This window comes from Aulonocara sp. 'chitande type north' Nkhata Bay, linkage group LG3 (genome assembly GCF_057382095.1).
Source record: "Aulonocara sp. 'chitande type north' Nkhata Bay isolate Kocher_YH1m ecotype deep benthic linkage group LG3, A_spYH_male_GT1.1, whole genome shotgun sequence".
Classification (NCBI taxonomy): Eukaryota; Metazoa; Chordata; class Actinopteri; order Cichliformes; family Cichlidae; genus Aulonocara; species Aulonocara sp. 'chitande type north' Nkhata Bay.
This window is the reverse complement of record NC_141346.1, coordinates 66373062-66390481: the sequence shown is the minus strand read 5'-3', so window position 1 is coordinate 66390481 and position 17420 is coordinate 66373062. Positions and strand designations below refer to the sequence as shown.

Sequence of the window (17420 nt, the reverse complement as noted above, 5' to 3'; positions counted from 1 at the left end):
AAGCACACTGTGCGCTGTCTATCTTGCGTGCTGCACAATATCGTTTATTATTTAGTAACTATTGATATCTATGACTAGCTAGTTTATTGTGATGGTGCTTTGTTTTCTCTATTATTATGTTGCTCTTTGTTGTTTGCGGTCTCCTCTGTTTGTTTTTTTTGTTTGTTTGTTTTTTTCTCCATACAGGTGACCCAGGAGTTTTTTTTTTTTTTTTTTTTTTTCTCTCTCTTCCCCCCCCTTCTCACCGTCTCTTCTCCCCTTTGGTTTTCTTTCTTTCTCTCCCCCTCTTTCTCTCATTCATTCCCCCTGTCCTATTTATTAAAAAAAAAAAAAAAAAGAGAGAAGGAAGACGTTTGTTGTAGGTCTGATTGAAGGACTGATGTGATGGTAAGTTGTCTGCTGCTCCGCTTTGAATATTGAGAGATTAGTTGATGGATTTCAAGCCAAATTGTGCCCAAGTTTAAGACCACATTCATTGGTTGTTTTTGTTGATGTTATTGTTTTGGGCTTTTTTTCCACAAGAATTTCTAGCTCCCCTAAAATTCTGGCCACCCAAACGATGATTGCTGCTGAGAGAGCACAAGGTTTTGTCCCCCTGTACTATTCATGTCCGTGCAGGGAGTTCTCCTTGAGAGGCCAGGGTCAAGAAAGGGATGCTTCAGAACCTCCGAGGGTGTTATGCGCTGATTTGCATCCAAGGCCAACATTTCTTTGATTAGCCTTACAAATAATGTTTGGCCATTTTCCGGTCCTCGCCTAACCTTCAGCAGTTGTTCGAGGTCATCGAGACGCTTAAGTTTTATATATCGAGTTTCCTTGGATCGATAATCTGTCTCGTATTGAAATTGTTCTTGGGTCTTAAATGTCCAGCGCTGTTCGTTGTAGTTATCCTCGATGAAATAGCTGTCAGTGTACAAGCCAGACTCTAGAAGATGATCTGGTAGCTGACCCTGGGTTTCAATTATGAATTTCAAAACATCATAATCGTCTTCCCCAGGATAGAGAGGCACCCCCGTAGCAAGCTCCACAGCTACCAGCCCCAGAGACCACATGTCGATTGCTTTGTTGTATGGAATGCCAAGCATAACCTCAGGTGCACAATAACCAATTGTCCCCACACGGTCACCAGGAATCACTGCAGAGGTGTTACATGCGAGGCCAAAGTCTATGAGTTTGACTTTGACGGGAGACTCACTGCGGTTCATAACCATGATGTTTCCAGGTTTGAGGTCAGCATGCACTATTCCCACAGAACCCAGGTGGAACAGAGCATTTGCGAGCTGATGCAAAATTGGCCTGAGTTCTCTCATTGGGAGACCTCGGTTATTCCGGTCCCCAATGTAGTCCCACAGGCTTTGGTCGAGGAGTTCGAAATTCAAGCAAATGCGCTCTCCATCGAGGAAATAGCCGTTCCATTCGACAATGTTGCACCTGTCTGGATCCAAGCGTCGTAGCTGCTCCAGGATGAAAATTTCCAGTTTTGCCTGGAGCAGAATTTCAGGGTCACTCTTGTTGACTTTAATAGCAACCGTTTTGTTGTTTTTTGTATCGCGACATCTGGTTACCAAACCAAAGCCTCCTTCTCCAAGGAAGGCCTCCACCACGTGTTGATCTCCTAAAATGGTCCCTTTCGTTATTTGAAGATCATCTTCAGAGGCAGATGGGTTGGCTGAGGTGTTGATGTCTCTTTTTTGAGGAAATTCAACTGAGTTTTGGAAACTGTAGCTGAATTTTTGCGATCCATGACTTTTCCAGCTTGAAGGCTGCTGAGAGAGCACAAGGAGTTCTCCCCCTGTACTATTCATGTCCGTGCAGGGGGTTCTCCTTGAGAGGCCAGGGTCGAAAAAGGGATGCTTCAGAACCTCCGAGGGTGTTATGCGCTGATTTGCATCCAAGGCCAACATTTCTTTGATTAGCCTTACAAATAATGTTTGGCCATTTTCCGGTCCTTGCCTAACTTTCAGCAGTTGTTCGAGGTCATCGAGACACTTAAGTTTTATCGATCGAGTTTCCTTGGATCGATAATCTGTCTCGTATTGAAATTGTTCTTGGGTCTTAAATGTCCAGCGCTGTTCGTTGTGGTTATCCTCGATGAAATAGCTGTCAGTGTACAAGCCAGACTCTAGGAGATGATCTGGTAGCTGACCCTGGGTTTCAATTATGAATTTCAAAACGTCATAATCGTCTTCCCCAGGATAGAGAGGCACCCCTGTAGCAAGCTCCACAGCTACCAGCCCCAGAGACCACATGTCAATTGCTTCATCATATGGAGTGCCAAGCATAATCTCAGGTGCACAATAACCAATTGTCCCCACACAGTCACCAGGAATCACTGCAGAGGTGTTACATGCGATGCCAAAGTCTATAAGTTTGACTCTGACTTGAGACTCACTGCGGTTCACAACCATGATGTTGACAGGTTTGAGGTCAGCATGCACTATTCCCACAGAACCCAGGTGGAACAGAGCATTTGCGAGCTGATGCAAAATTGGCCTGATTTCTCTCATTGGGAGACCTTGGTTATTCCGGTCCCCTATGTAGTCTGACAGGCTTTGGTCGAGGAGTTCGAAATTCAAGCAAATGCGCTCTCCATCGAGGAAATAGCCGTTCCATTCGACAATGTTGCACCTGTCTGGATCCAAGCGTCGTAGCTGCTCCAGGATGAAAATTTCCAGTTTTGCCTGGAGCAGAATTTCAGGGTCGCTCTTGTTGACTTTAATAGCAACAGTTTGGTTCTTTTTTGTATCGCGACATTTCGTTACAACACCAAAGCTTCCTTCTCCAAGGAAAGCCTCCACCATGTGGTGATCTCCCAAAATGGTTCCTTTAGATATTCCAAGCTCATCTGAGCCGAAGGATGGGTTGGCTGACATGGTGTAATGTGTCTGTTTGCGCTGTGAATTGGTGAGAAACAAAACTGAACTTGTTTTGGTTTCTCTCGTAAATTGCTCTCAAAACTTCTCGAAAGGGTTTTAGTTGCTGCAGGTCAACGTCCGTTAAGCATAAAGTAACAGGTGAGCGCTCCTATTTATGGGTTTTGGGATCAAAGCAAAGTTATGACGTCAGAAAGGATCAAAGCAAAGTTACCGCGTCACAAGCGATCGAAGCGATTCTAATATGTGCGCATGCGCACATATGAGAAGCGATCGAAGCGATTCTAATATGTGCGCATGCGCACACACGTGCTTGTTTGTGTAATATTGTTCACACTAAACTTGACCCTAATCAATTTAATATCAGTCAATCAAAGAAAATGTTAGTTTTGGAAAATTTTAAAATGACATAACTGACAGTTAAAACATTTTTTGTTCATGTATTTGTATTTGTATTGTCTTCGGGGTTGTTTTTGCATACCATGTCAAGCTTTTCTGTATATAGTCATGTCGTAGATTTCGGAGCAAACAAGAAATTGAATTGGATTTTAATATTGCAGTGCTTGGATTTCGGATTTGGTGCTTAAAACTTCTTGAAACTGTAACCGTATTTCATTCACCACAAATAACTATCTGATTGAATAGTTTTCTTATCAGATAGAGAAATAAAACGAGTCGCAAAGTCTAAAAGCAACATTTCTCTGCCTGGGCTGTACCTCTGCACGTTAGTCTGTTTCAGTGTGTGACCCCCCACCCCCTCCCTGATCAGTCGGGGGTGAGTGCGCTAATGTGCCTGGAGGCCGTTTTAATGAGTGTTTGCTGGAAAACGAAAAATACAAGAAGGATTTGTACGTTTTCACAACGGGGGAGTTTGCGTAAGTACTAGTAAATAATTTTCTCGAGTGTGTACGTTACACATGTTATTTGTTTAAAATTGGTATTATTATTTTGCTAGCTAGCAAACTCGCGGGATAAAGGATTGAAGTGCACTCAGTGCGATACAATACGGTGGCGCTATTCTAACAGTTAGTTATTGCAGGGTAACTTGTAGAATATGCTGTGAATTGAACCAAGATTACACAGCAGTAGCAGTAATACGAGTTACTTCCCTCAAGTGAAAGCGTTAAACGTTAGCCCGATGCTTAACTAGCCAACGTCAGGCTTTCGGATTGAAGGCTAAAAGCGACGTTGTCACCAAGTAAACAGAATATTGATGATATTTTTGTGTATCGCTGCAGCCTTTTCAAGTATTAACCTGGTGTCTTTGGGAACAGCTTAGGGGGAAATGACGGTAATATGACTGAACCGTATGGGAACAAAGAATAGGCACTTTTTTGTGCTACCGAAGTTTCCTCGCTTTCATTCAAAATCTGTTTATCATTAAACAATTGAAACATAATGGCTTCAAGCTGACATTGAGGCCTGTGGGGCACTATCAGCCACTGAGACAGTAGACAAGTGACTATTTCACACTTTAAGGCTGCCTGTTTATTTAAGGGAGATGAACAGTACATTATAACTGTACATAATAATATCAATGATGATAGATTAAATAAATGGGTTTTTGAAAGACGCTTGTGCATTTTTAAAGTCTAAAGTGTTGAATTGATCTGAGTATGTCATCTGTTCAAAGCCTCTCCCAGTCAGTGCTGTTCTCTATGCCTGTCTTACTCTACATGATGTTATTAGCACAAACACTTTAAAGGTGATAATTAGGTCTACAACAATAACACAGACTGCAATGTAGTTAAGCGTCTTACAGTTAGTTTTGAATGAATGAACTTAAAAAACAACACAAGCAAAGATCTGTCTCCTCCTGTTTTTTGTGTCACATAAGAAAGAAGCATCAATATCTGATGAGAAGACTTATTATTAATTTGGCCTTTCACGTGGTCTTATTCAGGTGATGCGAAGTGAAATATGCATCCTTTTTATGGTAATGTGCTGGAAAATGTTGAAAATGGACATTAAACGTGCTCACAAAGTGCTTGAATTTGACCCTGAAAGGTGTATGAAGCCAGAAAAAGTCACACTTGGAGTAAAAACCTCTCATAGCAAGTTAATCATATTCAATTGATTTGATGCTTTCAGCACAAAATTTAGCCACACAGTCAGGACAGCGTCTGATTTACCTTCATCGGTAAACGTGTTTATGCAGTACATAGTAACAGTGTGGCTGAGTCCTCTGGTTCAAATCAGTTCCAGTACATTTGGAGATGTAAGTCTTAACCTTTCACATGCATCGGGAAGGAAAAAACATTTAATCTGCACAGTACTGCCGAAGTGCAGCGATACATTGTGAAGTGCACATTTCCATTTCTCATACAGTACCGAGCAAAAGTCTTGAACCACCCCCTTATTTTTTCGTGTTTTGCCAGGTCAGTCTGTGTTAACGGTGTTATTAACTGCATTCTTCAACTAAAGAAGTGAGAACAAATGATGTGGGCTTTTGTTTTTTTGCAATAGGCTGCAAGTAAATGTGTACAGATACAATTTAAAATTGGTTCTTTGTTAAGTTTTCTGGTCCTTTCCATGACTTAGGTGTCTGTTTATGTTTGAATGTTTCAGAGATTAGTGTGAAGGGTCTTAACAGACAAAAAGTGGTCAAATACAAGCCCTGGATTAAAAATCAGAAACACTTTAAAAAGCCTGGAGAGCTATTCCTTAATACCACTTTAAAGATTACAGGGAAGTCCGGATCCCTGGAAGCAAATGAGGGATGGCTCAAGACTTTTGCACAGTGCTGTACATGTCATGTTCCCTGTTTTATAGCTCAGCTCAAACTGACACGTTCTCACTAACTGCTTCTCATTTTCTCCACAGTGAACTTTGACCACTTCCAGATACTGCGGGCCATCGGGAAAGGAAGCTTTGGAAAGGTAATGCAGCCTCCATTTTTCACGCAACTTGTATATTGTTTGCCCTTAATTACCCACCACGGTCGTCATCTCTAAAGAATCAGTGCAAGCGAAGCGAAATGTGCTGGGATTACACTTTAGTTCTCGTGTGCTGCTGTTATTTAATAACAGTTATAAATGCAGCTTATGTAATTATTTCTATAAAGTCAGTTAGAGGAGAGCCGATTTCTATTTCATCTCACTCAATCTAGGTGGGAATTTTGACCCCACGTCTCAATTTAATTACAGAGCACATTGAACGTCTGGATGAGACTTCAGTAATGAATTCAGGACTGTGTGTGTGTGTGTGTGAGATACACAATTGGGGCTGCAGAGATTGGAATAGTTTACCTTCATTTTAAATATCACTGCCCTGTGCACATTGTCGGCTTTAAAATTCAAACTTAAAGAGTTTGTAAGTAAACTGGCTGAGATGAGACAGACGATGCACCGGGTCCTCGTCTGAGTGCTGGCTTTCAGTTGTGCTGTCTCTGTTGCCTAGCCATGCACACACAGACACTGTGCTACACTTACACAGTGAGACAGATGCTCACAGAGACGTCCAGATACATTTTGTCCTCGCTGGAGGTCATCTTGTGTTTTTTGGCCCACTGTGGCCTCACACCGAGCTCCTGCTGTTTTTTGAACACTTTAACAGCACCAGTCTTTAGCTTCCTGTTGAACACACAGTGGGGGGGTGCAGGAGGTAATAAATCAAGTTTGATTATCCTAATTTATAGCTGTCTTTATGTTAAGGATTAAAATAAAATTCACAAGAGGAAGGTGTTGGTGTGTGTGGTTGGGAAGAGAAGGGCGAAGCTAGAATGAAGCACAAACAGAGGGAGGTGTTTGCCTCTCGCTGTAGCGCTGTGAAACACGATCTGTAGATTGCAGCTTGTGTAGGTGCTCCAAGAAAATGGGTTCATTGGCATGCAGCACTGTAGATGTGCACGTATGCACTCGCGAAAGAGAGAGGATGCTTGTGTTGCTGAGCTCGTTCTTGCACAGCGGGGAGATGTGAGGTAGGTTGGGGCTACCTCATAACTCCCCGCTGTGAGGCTGCCAGATGGGAAGAAGAGGAAACCGCCTCGTTGTCCTGAAACGCTCGTTTTCCTCTGCTCACTTTTCATCTTTACAATCTCAGCACTTGGGTGTGTATCTTCTTGCAGTGGGCCTCTCAGTTTCATTCTTATTCATAAGCTCCTCTTTGTGTTATTTAGTTTGTACCTGAAAAGTCTAATTTATGCCTGAGTACACAAGTACAAATAAAAGGAGTACCACGTACTTTAATGGGTCAGCTTGGGTCCAGACCTGAATTAGAGATAATGTTGGGCTGTTTTAGGTCTGAGCCACTAACCTGACGAAAACGCAACACAACTGCTGGTAAGTGCGTGTTGTTTAAAACAGATAGTTGGAGAGGCAGGTCAGTGCTTTTAAAGGTTTATCAGGTGTCAAATCATTTTATAGATGGGAAATGTAGGACTGTGCAAAAGTTTGAGCCACACCTTAATTCTAAGATATAACTTGCTGGGTAATGGGAAATGGGTGCAACAGTTTAAATTTGAAAAGTTTACATGAAAATACAATATAAAAGGCAAAAACAGAGTTGATATAATGAGGTAATGAGCTTGAGCATCTTTATCTTCAGCACGCCCTGAACTCTCTTAGGCACATTTCTTTGGAATTCCTTTAAGTAGTCTTCAGGAATAGTTCTCCGAGCTTCTTTAAGGACATTCAGAGCTCTTCTTTCGATATCAGCTGCCGTTTTGTTCCATTCTCTGCCGAGATGATCCCACACGGCTCAGGTCAGTCCATGAATGATGGTGTTTCGATGTGTTTAGTAAGCTGCTGCCGATCAGACGCTTTCCAGATGGTATTGCATGGTGCATCAAAGTCTGGTGGTACTTTTCATAATTCCATCAATTTTGACGAAATCCCCAACACCCTGGCTGAAATGCAGACCCAAACTATGGCAGAGCTGTACAGTAGTTTACAGGTGGTTGTAGACATATTACCACAATTTGAACCAGAACTGTCAAATTTTGGTTCATCACTCCATCAGACCTGCTGCTACTGATTTTCAGTCCAGTTCTTGTGTAATTTGTTATCCCTCAGCCTTTTCTCCCTGTTCCCTTCCTTAATAATGGCTTCTTGACAGCCACCCTTCACTGACACCATGAGATGAGGCTTTGGTGAACACTAGATGGATCAACTGAAGGACCAAGTGCATCTTTCAGGTCCTGTGTCAGGTGTTTGCTGAATTTTTTTTGACATGACTTTCAGGTACTGTTCCTCCACTGTAGATAGATTTTTCAGCTTGTCCCCTTTTTTTCTGTCTTCTACTTTCCCAATCCAAAGAAATTAAATAGTGTGTTTCTGTGACAGGTTGCTAGTAACAAAGTCCCTAAAGATAAAATTTAAAATTGGTTCTTTGCTAAGTTGTGTGTTTTGTATTGTATTTGACAACTCGGGTTTGTCCCCTTGAGTTAGGTTAAGTGGTTTAACCCCCCCAAAAAACAAAAATATCGCTCTGAAAGCGATCAGGTACAAGGACTGGACTGAAAATGGGTGAAAAAGCAGTTAATGTCCAAAGAAAAACTTTAAATGACCTTCAGAAAGTCTAAAGAAAGGAAGAAGAAGAACATCTGGCTCAGTGCAGGCAAAATATAAAGAACTGAGGAGAGGCTCAAGACTTATTCACAGATAATCAATCAAATTAATCAAGCGTCATCTGGAAGCATCCTCCTGGCTGTAAGAGCGTCTCGTTTTTGTCTCATTAACTGTCTGGTGGCGCTCACAGTAGTCTGCTGTGACGGGGACCTCGAGGACTAATGTTACAGGGAAATCATTAGGAAAGTGCTTTGGACTGAGCTTTACTGAAATCTCAGTTTTCCCCCTGTCGGAGAGCTCCACCACCTCCACCCCTCCTCCTCCTATTCCTTCTTTTTAAACGTCAGTGCAGGTACCGTCTCCCTCCCTCCCATCCCTGTATTTTTGTTACATAGAACTTAGTGGCTGTGCTCACTGTTCAATTCAAGTTGGTTTAAGAGAGATGGTAGTTTAAAAAACACAAAAACAAGCTGTTTTGGTAAAGCAATATATATGATTATTAAAGATAAAATATAGTGTTAATTTGTTTGAGTTCCTTCCCTCTCTCTTTACTTCTCACTCTGTTTTGAAGCATCTGCCTTCCAGCAGATGGGGGAGACTGTATTGGCAGCTGCTTTCCAGGAGGATGTAGCTCATCTGTATCACGAGGCCTGTTGGGCCATATACGTCCTAAGAGTAAGAGTAATTTCCTGCTCTCTCTTTTCCTCTCTAACTTTTCCCTGTGTGCATTAGGGCTGCCACAAACGATTATTTTGATAGTCGACTAGTCACCGATTATTTTTGCGATTAGTCGACTAATCAGATTAGGGCTGCACGATTAATCGTTAGAAAATCGCGATCTCGATTCATACTTATGTGCGATCTCATTTCCAAATGACGATTTAAAAAAAAGAAAAAAAAAAAAGACTACGACGATTGTACCGCATTTTGATCCGGGACGTACTCTGCATGAAACCAAGCGCTCACTCTTCCTGCTCAACAAATGACAAGGGCGGAGCCTTATACCACGTGATACAGAAGCTGTGCCGTGTGATGCTAAAATTAGCAGGGAAAAAACAACGGAGAGCACGTCAGGGATGACGAGAAAGTGACAGGAGAAAATCCGTCCCGGTCAACCACCCAAACATCAATAATGGGAACCTTATACAGCGCTTCCCTATACCCGTCGAACTCCCGCAGGCACAAAGAAATTACGGAGGCTATCACTTATCACCTGACCAAAGATATGGCTCCCATCAACACTGTGCAAAACGAGCAATTTAGGAGAATGATCAACACCCTAGACAAACGCTACACAGTGCCGTCCCGCAACTATTTTTCTATTGTTGCACTACCTGCTCTATACACGCAGCGTCGAGCAAAGGTGGAGACGGAATTTCAAGCAGTACAACATTTTGCGGCAACAACAAAACGTGAGACATTTGTTGTTTTTATGTTTATTTATTGTTTTTATGTTCAGTCTCAACTGTTACGAAGTTGATGTGCAGTTAATAAGTGCAATAAATATTTATACTGGAAAAGAAAATCGTTGCCCCTGGTGAGAGGCGGCGGGCTGGGGTGGGTATTCTAATATCCCCTCGGCTTGCTGCCGGTACGTTGGGGTTTTTCCCGGTGGACGAGAGGGTTTGTTCCCTGCGCCTGGGAACGCCTTGGTATTCCCCCGGATAAGCTGGAGGAGGTGGCTGGGGAGAGGGAGGTCTGGGCCTCTTTGCTTAGGCTGCTGCCCCCGCGACCCGGCCTCGGATAAAGCGGATGAAGATGGATGGAAGAAAATCGTGAGAGAATCGTGATCTCAATTCTAAGCCAAAAAATCGTGATTCTCATTTTATGCAAAATCGTGCTGCCCTAAATCAGATCATCATCCATTGTACGTAAAACGTACAGCTTATTGCACCAGCAGCATCTGCTCTTATATAACTATCATTAGCTTACAGCTATAGCACTGGAATTCCCAGCTTCTACCGTTCTACCTTTAAAAGCCGGAGAGCAGTCAAGTCAAGAAGGCTTCTACCTGAGACCCCCGCGGAGTCATCATTTTGCGTTTCTACCTTTAAAAGCCGGAGAGCAGTCAAATGCTGGAAGTGGAAGCTAAATTGGCTAGTCATTCATATGTATATTGGGTCGTTACCTAGGAATTCTGGAGGGAGGGGATTGGGGGAGAAATCAACACACATGAGTCTAGGTCCTTTGTTGCTGACATTTATTGATAAAAACAGTAGTTTCATTTCATGTTATTTCCTTTTTCATTTCAAGCAAGGAAGTGGATGTAGTTAGTAAGTAAGATATTTCAGACATTATTCTGACACAGAGGAGGAGATACTGGAATTATAATTAGTATCTATGCATGCATTTGTGATTTTGTTTGACCTTCCCATTGCTCACAATTTGAATTTGTTCACACTGCAGATGAGTGTCTCAGTCCCCAAACAAGCTCTCTTTTTCGGTGGAGAAGCAGTCTCCTCATCCGCAGTGAGTGTGGAGAAATCAACACACATGAGTCTAGGTCCTTTGTTGCTGACATTTATTGATAAAAACAGTAGTTTCATTTCATGTTATTTCCTTTTTCATTTCAAGCAAGGAAGTGGATGTAGTTAGTAAGTAAGATATTTCAGACATTATTCTGACACAGAGGAGGAGATACTGGAATTATAATTAGTATCTATGCATGCATTTGTGATTTTGTTTGACCTTCCCATTGCTTACAGTACAAAAAACCAACCATTTGTACACATATGTACTAATAATAATAAAAAGTGAGTGCAACACTGCAACCCATCACCCCGTCGTTCAGTGGTCGTTGATCAGTGGTCCATTGTGGCACCATTCAGAGCACTGGTACAATAGTACCAGCAAGATATGGGAAGACATTGCAAATGTACTTGGATTTTAGGTTGCAAGCCACCCAAAACTTGATCCCAAACTTGTCAGGTTTACTTGCAATATACTGCAGGAAACCCGTCACCCCGTCGTTCTGTGGTCCATTGTGGCACCACTGATCAACGACCACTGAACGACGGGGTGACGGGTTGCATTGTTATGTGGTCACACCCCCGTCGTTGATCAGTGGTCCATTGTGGCACCATTCAGAGCACTGGTACAATAGTACCAGCAAGATATGGGAAGACATTGCAAATGTACTTGGATTTTAGGTTGCAAGCCACCCAAAACTTGATCCCAAACTTGTCAGGTTTACTTGCAATATACTGCAGGAAACCCGTCACCCCGTCGTTCTGTGGTCCATTGTGGCACCACTGATCAACGACCACTGAACGACGGGGGTGTGACCCCGCTGATCAGTGTGACCTGACCCCACTGATCAATTGTGATCAAGGGTATATATATGATACAATCTCACTGCACTTAGCCTAACCCTTCATTGCCCTGAAGAATCCTGTGGTGTACGGACCTCCTCTCCAAGGAAAGAAAATGCAGAGAAGACTCACCACCCAGCAGGCGTTGGAAATGATCCTGGCGGAAGTCGACCCTTGTGACTCGGATGGAGAAGACCTAGAAGTTCAGCCGGATTCGGACTCAGAGCTGTCTGATCAGTCTTCCGGTTAGTTTCATTTCATGTTATTTCCTTTTTCATTTCAAGCAAGGAAGTGGATGTAGTTAGTAAGTAAGATATTTCAGACATTATTCTGACACAGAGGAGGAGATACTGGAATTATAATTAGTATCTATGCATGCATTTGTGATTTTGTTTGACCTTCCCATTGCTCACAATTTGAATTTGTTCACACTGCAGATGAGGAGACTGCTTCTCCACCGAAAAAGAGAGCTTGTTTGGGGACTGAGACAGCGAAAGATGGCACAGTGTGGCGTGAAGAACATGTGGGGACCCGTCTCCCTTTCACCCCTATAGAACCGTACGCTGCAGATGGAGAGCCAACGGCTAAGGCCAGGAGAAGTATCTTGAGTCGCCTTCAGAGCTTCCTGTGTTTCATCACTCTTGACATGCTTCGTAGCATTCAAGAATGGACTATTCAACATGCACAGCAAACGGAGCATGTTTGTTGGTTCATGGACCTCCCTGAACTAATGGCATTTATTGCTATTGTCATCTTGCGGGGGGTTTACAGGGTTCCATCTGTAAATGACTGCTGGTCAGCAAACCTGGGAAACCCACAGATAATTGGAACTATGGCACGAAACCGCTTCCAAGACATCATGCAACACCTACGCTTTGATGACAAGTCCACCCGCTGTGATCGAGCAAAGACTGATAAGTTCGCAGCAATTTCCAGTGTGTGGGGATCATTTGTCACCAACTGCATCACGTGCTACAACCCTGGTCTACATATCACCATCAATGAACAGCTTTTCCCATCAAAAACTCGGTGCAGTTTCCTGCAGTATATTGCCAGTAAACCGGACAAGTTTGGGATCAAGTTTTGGGTGGCTTGCGACCTAAAATCCAAGTACATTTGCAATGTCTTCCCATATCTTGGCAAGGACCCCAATCGTCCCACTGGGGAGAGACTTTCCGAAAATGTAGTTATGAGGCTGATGGAACCATTCCTGGACAAGGGCAGAAATGTTACCACTGACAATTTTTTCACATCGCTTTCACTTGCGCAAAAACTTCTTAGACGGAAAACCACCATCCTCGGCACAGTCAACAAGATTCGCAGGGAAATTCCTCAATCCACTAGACAGACAGATCGCAATGAATTCACCACTCAGGTATGTTGCAGGTCTTTTGTGGTTCTATGTTTATGTGTTTCATTGTGTGTAAAAGGGCTATGGAATTAACAATTTATCTTATTTCTTAGGTGTTTTCAACCTCTGCTGCCACGCTGACGGCGTATGCGGCCAAACGGAAGAAGACAGTATATATTCTTAGCAGCATGCACAGCGTGGTTCAGACCGAAAACACTACCAAAAGGAAGCCAAACACTGTCACCCTTTACAACAAGACAAAGTGTGGCGTGGATGTGATGGACCAGATGGTTCGGGAGTACACTGTCCGCAAAGGAACACGGCGCTGGCCAGTTGCCGTGTTTTATAACATGATTGACATGGCAGCACTGAATGCACATGTGCTGTATCAAGAATGCACCGGGACGAAGGAAAGACGGGTGGACTTCCTGGTAGCCCTTGCAACCGAATTGGCTCACTCTCATGTAGCTGCGAAGAAGGAAAGAAAAGAACAGTTGCTTCGGACACAACCCTCCACACCGAGCCCTGGAAAAAGGGCCACGTGTCAGGTCAAACACAGATGCAAAAAAAATCAGGCCACTGTGCGATGTGTTCACTGCTACAGGTACACATGTGGTAAATGCAGGCGACAGATACCGTGGCAGTGCCAGGATTGTGAGTGATTGCTGAAAATGTTGTAATGTACTCACTCAATTTTTGTTATTATTTGTAAACATGTGTACAAACGGTTGGTTTTTTTTCTATTTTCATCAATAAATGTCAGCAACAAAGGACCTACATGTGTGTTGAGTTCTCCCTAAGATGGCATACTGAAACACTCCAAGTGTTTGCAAGTAAACCTGACAAGTTTGGGATCAAGTTTTGGGTGGCTTGCAACCTAAAATCCAAGTACATTTGCAATGTCTTCCCATATCTTGCTGGTACTATTGTACCAGTGCTCTGAATGGTGCCACAATGGACCACTGATCAACGACCACTGAACGACGGGGTGACGGGTTGCAGTGTTGCACTCACTTTTTATTATTATTAGTACATATGTGTACAAATGGTTGGTTTTTTGTACTGTAAGCAATGGGAAGGTCAAACAAAATCACAAATGCATGCATAGATACTAATTATAATTCCAGTATCTCCTCCTCTGTGTCAGAATAATGTCTGAAATATCTTACTTACTAACTACATCCACTTCATTGCTTGAAATGAAAAAGGAAATAACATGAAATGAAACTACTGTTTTTATCAATAAATGTCAGCAACAAAGGACCTAGACTCATGTGTGTTGATTTCTCCACACTCACTGCGGATGAGGAGACTGCTTCTCCACCGAAAAAGAGAGCTTGTTTGGGGACTGAGACACTCATCTGCAGTGTGAACAAATTCAAATTGTGAGCAATGGGAAGGTCAAACAAAATCACAAATGCATGCATAGATACTAATTATAATTCCAGTATCTCCTCCTCTGTGTCAGAATAATGTCTGAAATATCTTACTTACTAACTACATCCACTTCCTTGCTTGAAATGAAAAAGGAAATAACATGAAATGAAACTACTGTTTTTATCAATAAATGTCAGCAACAAAGGACCTAGACTCATGTGTGTTGATTTCTCCCCCAATCCCCTCCCTCCAGAATTCCTAGGTAACGACCCAATATACATATGAATGACTAGCCAATTTAGCTTCCACTTCCAGCATTTGACTGCTCTCCGGCTTTTAAAGGTAGAAACGCAAAATGATGACTCCGCGGGGGTCTAAGGTACTACCCCGAAATGACTGCTCTCCGGGGGTGTAAGTGTTAAGTGTTTCAGGTATGTGCTAACTAAAAATAAAGACAAGATGATAGTTTATTAAATTTTAATGAAATTTGCAGATTGTTTCGGTGAAGTTTAATAACCTCAGCCGTCTGCTCCTTGCTATCTAAAATATAACAGGACACCGGAGTATATTCTCCAGCATCTCACACTTCTGATAATCAGTTGTCTGCTTGACGTTTACTCAGCTGTGTAAAAACTATAACTTTAATCTTAGCTAAACCGATTTGCTCAGGAACAAATAAAATACAAAAAAAGCCAAACAATAACATTTTTAAGTTATCTAAGTGACTTATATCATGTTTAACCTGAGTAGCGAAAGACGGCGGTGGGTTTGAAAACGATTTGCCGGGAGTCCGGTGTTCTCACCGGCTCTAATGAGCCTTGCTCCCGGCTAGCTATCGAGCTAGTGACTAACAGAAGTCTCTGAAAACGTCGGAGCGCTTTTGAAATATGCGGTGTCTTGATAAACTGAGCAGATATTTGAGGTTTACACAGCTACACTCTCGCCTGAAAACATGTTAAACGTTTATTTTGTGACCCAGAAAGAATAATAAGAGTAATGTTAAAACTAACTAGCTGCCGCCATTGTTGGAAACTGAGCTGGGCTGCGCTATGAATTCTGGGACACAGCTTCTTCTTCTTCGGGGTTTAACGGCAGCTGGCATCCTTGTACATGCAGTGCTGCCATCTTCTGTTTCAGTCCGTTATTACACTCTTAAATCCTACTACTTATTCCTGCGTCTTTTGTGATCTTACAAAGCTTCAAACGACGATTTTGATAGTCGACGTAATCGTGACTAGTCGACTAATCGTGGCAGCCCTAGTGTGCATCAGACTTTCGCCCCCCTCTTCTTTGTCACTCCAATGTTCTCAGCTCAGGCTGCATAGGAAGCTGGCATTTCTCTTGCCGGGCTTATTAAAGCCTGTGCTTTAGAGCTCTGGAGGGGGGCTAACACTCGAGGGGGACATGACAGTCATTGGCAGCGACAGCAGTTTAGTGACAGCTTCCTAATGTCAACAGTCACATGGACAGGTAAACATCTAAACGGATAGAAGAGAGGTGGATGGAGAGAGACAGGGAAGGTCATAAGTTGTGGATGAACTCAGCGTGCGGTTCCTGCGTCTTCTTTCCCTGCGCCGTGCAGCTGCTTCAGTGGGAATAAATCCTCATTAGGATGGAAATGGGAAGGCAGACTAACAGAGACGGCTGCTGGAAATGAGTGGGAGTAAAAACGAGATGGAGATGAGGGAGTAGATGATCAAACCTTCAACGTTTTCAACTTTTTTTTCTCTTTTTTTTAACATCCGTTGGGCTCCCAGACGGCCAATCAGTCCTTCTGTCTGTAAAGACTGACAGTAGCTGCTTTTTACTTCTCATCCCTCCCTTCTTTGCACCTTTCAAAACCAACTCTCGTCTTTACTGCAGGGCTCTAGACTAACTTTTTGCCATGGGCGTACCGGTACGCCTAACTTTAAAAAGTTAGGCGCACACAAATTTTATAATAATTGATATAATATAATGTGTTTTTCTGGATACACTGTGCTTTTTCAGCTTTCAAAGATTGATGACACCGTGTCAGAGCACTGGCTATGAATTTCAGAAGGATCAGGACTTAACTTAACAGAAAAGTTAGCAATAGTTGTTTTCCTATTACAGCTACATCCACTTCTGTCGTGCCTAGGCTGCTCACTAGGGCTGGGTATCATCACTGATTTCTATAATCCATTCGATTCCGGTTTTCAAAGTCCCGATTTGATTCAACTTAGCCTCAGACAGTCAGAAATATTATAACTCTGATCATTTATCAGTACTGACTTCATCAGAATTGTGAACATCACAGCAGATGCCTTTGTGTGAAAGTAACTAAGAATAAAACACAGAAAAACATGAAGGAGATTTTCCTGGTCTGGCTTTTTATAGCAGATAACCTTAAAAATATTCTACAATGTTCTGCATATGAAGTTTAAATTTCTTCAGTATTGAACAACAGAAAAAATAGGCTTTCTTGTCCGAGGTCATTTAAGTGAAAAAAAGAAAAAGACAGCAGCCCACAGCGCTGTAAACAACGGTAGACTGGTGGGTAATAAGCGAATGAATAATACAGAAAACAGAGATTGGAGACGGGAAACTGTTCTTGAAGTACAGAGAGAGATAGAGAGAGAGCTAGCTGTGCATGGAGTGTGATTTTAATAGTCGTGGAAGCAAAACAGCAAAATTAATGACGACATTGATCAAATGTGAAGCGCAGTTTGCTGCTTCTTTTGCTGCTGGCTCTGTGAATTTTGGTTGGAGAGACAAAACCTGCAGCTCAGAATCAGCGCAAGAAGACGTAAACACAGCGCGGACCGGACGCATCAGGATCGCTAAGCTCCGACAGCGTGTCCGTCTACGAGCCGTCGGGTGAGAAAGCCGAGAAAGACAAAGCTGATTCTGATGCGTCGGTCCGTTCTGTGTTTACGTCTTTGTGTGGAATCAGTGTACCTGCTCTCATTTACACGGATTCGCATTTGCGACCAAATTGGTTGCACTCTAGAGCCCTGTTACTTGATGAAAGTTGGTTTTG

General features: G+C 42.7%; 2 protein-coding genes across 2 annotated transcripts in view; one reads left to right on the top strand and one right to left on the bottom strand.

Moving 5' to 3' along the window:
* The window catches only part of LOC147336670 (uncharacterized), a 239134-nt gene extending 236179 nt beyond the window's left edge, over positions 1-2955 (bottom strand). The window contains exon 1 of the mRNA XM_086285537.1: positions 553-2955. Coding sequence (XP_086141663.1) covers positions 553-2873 — 2321 coding nt within the window. The 5' untranslated portion in view covers positions 2874-2955. The remainder of the gene's footprint in view (positions 1-552) is intronic.
* LOC147336664 (protein NLRC3-like) overlaps positions 1-17420 on the top strand; it is a 146332-nt gene that overhangs the window by 29018 nt on the left and 99894 nt on the right. The gene's annotated exons all lie outside the window — the stretch shown is intronic.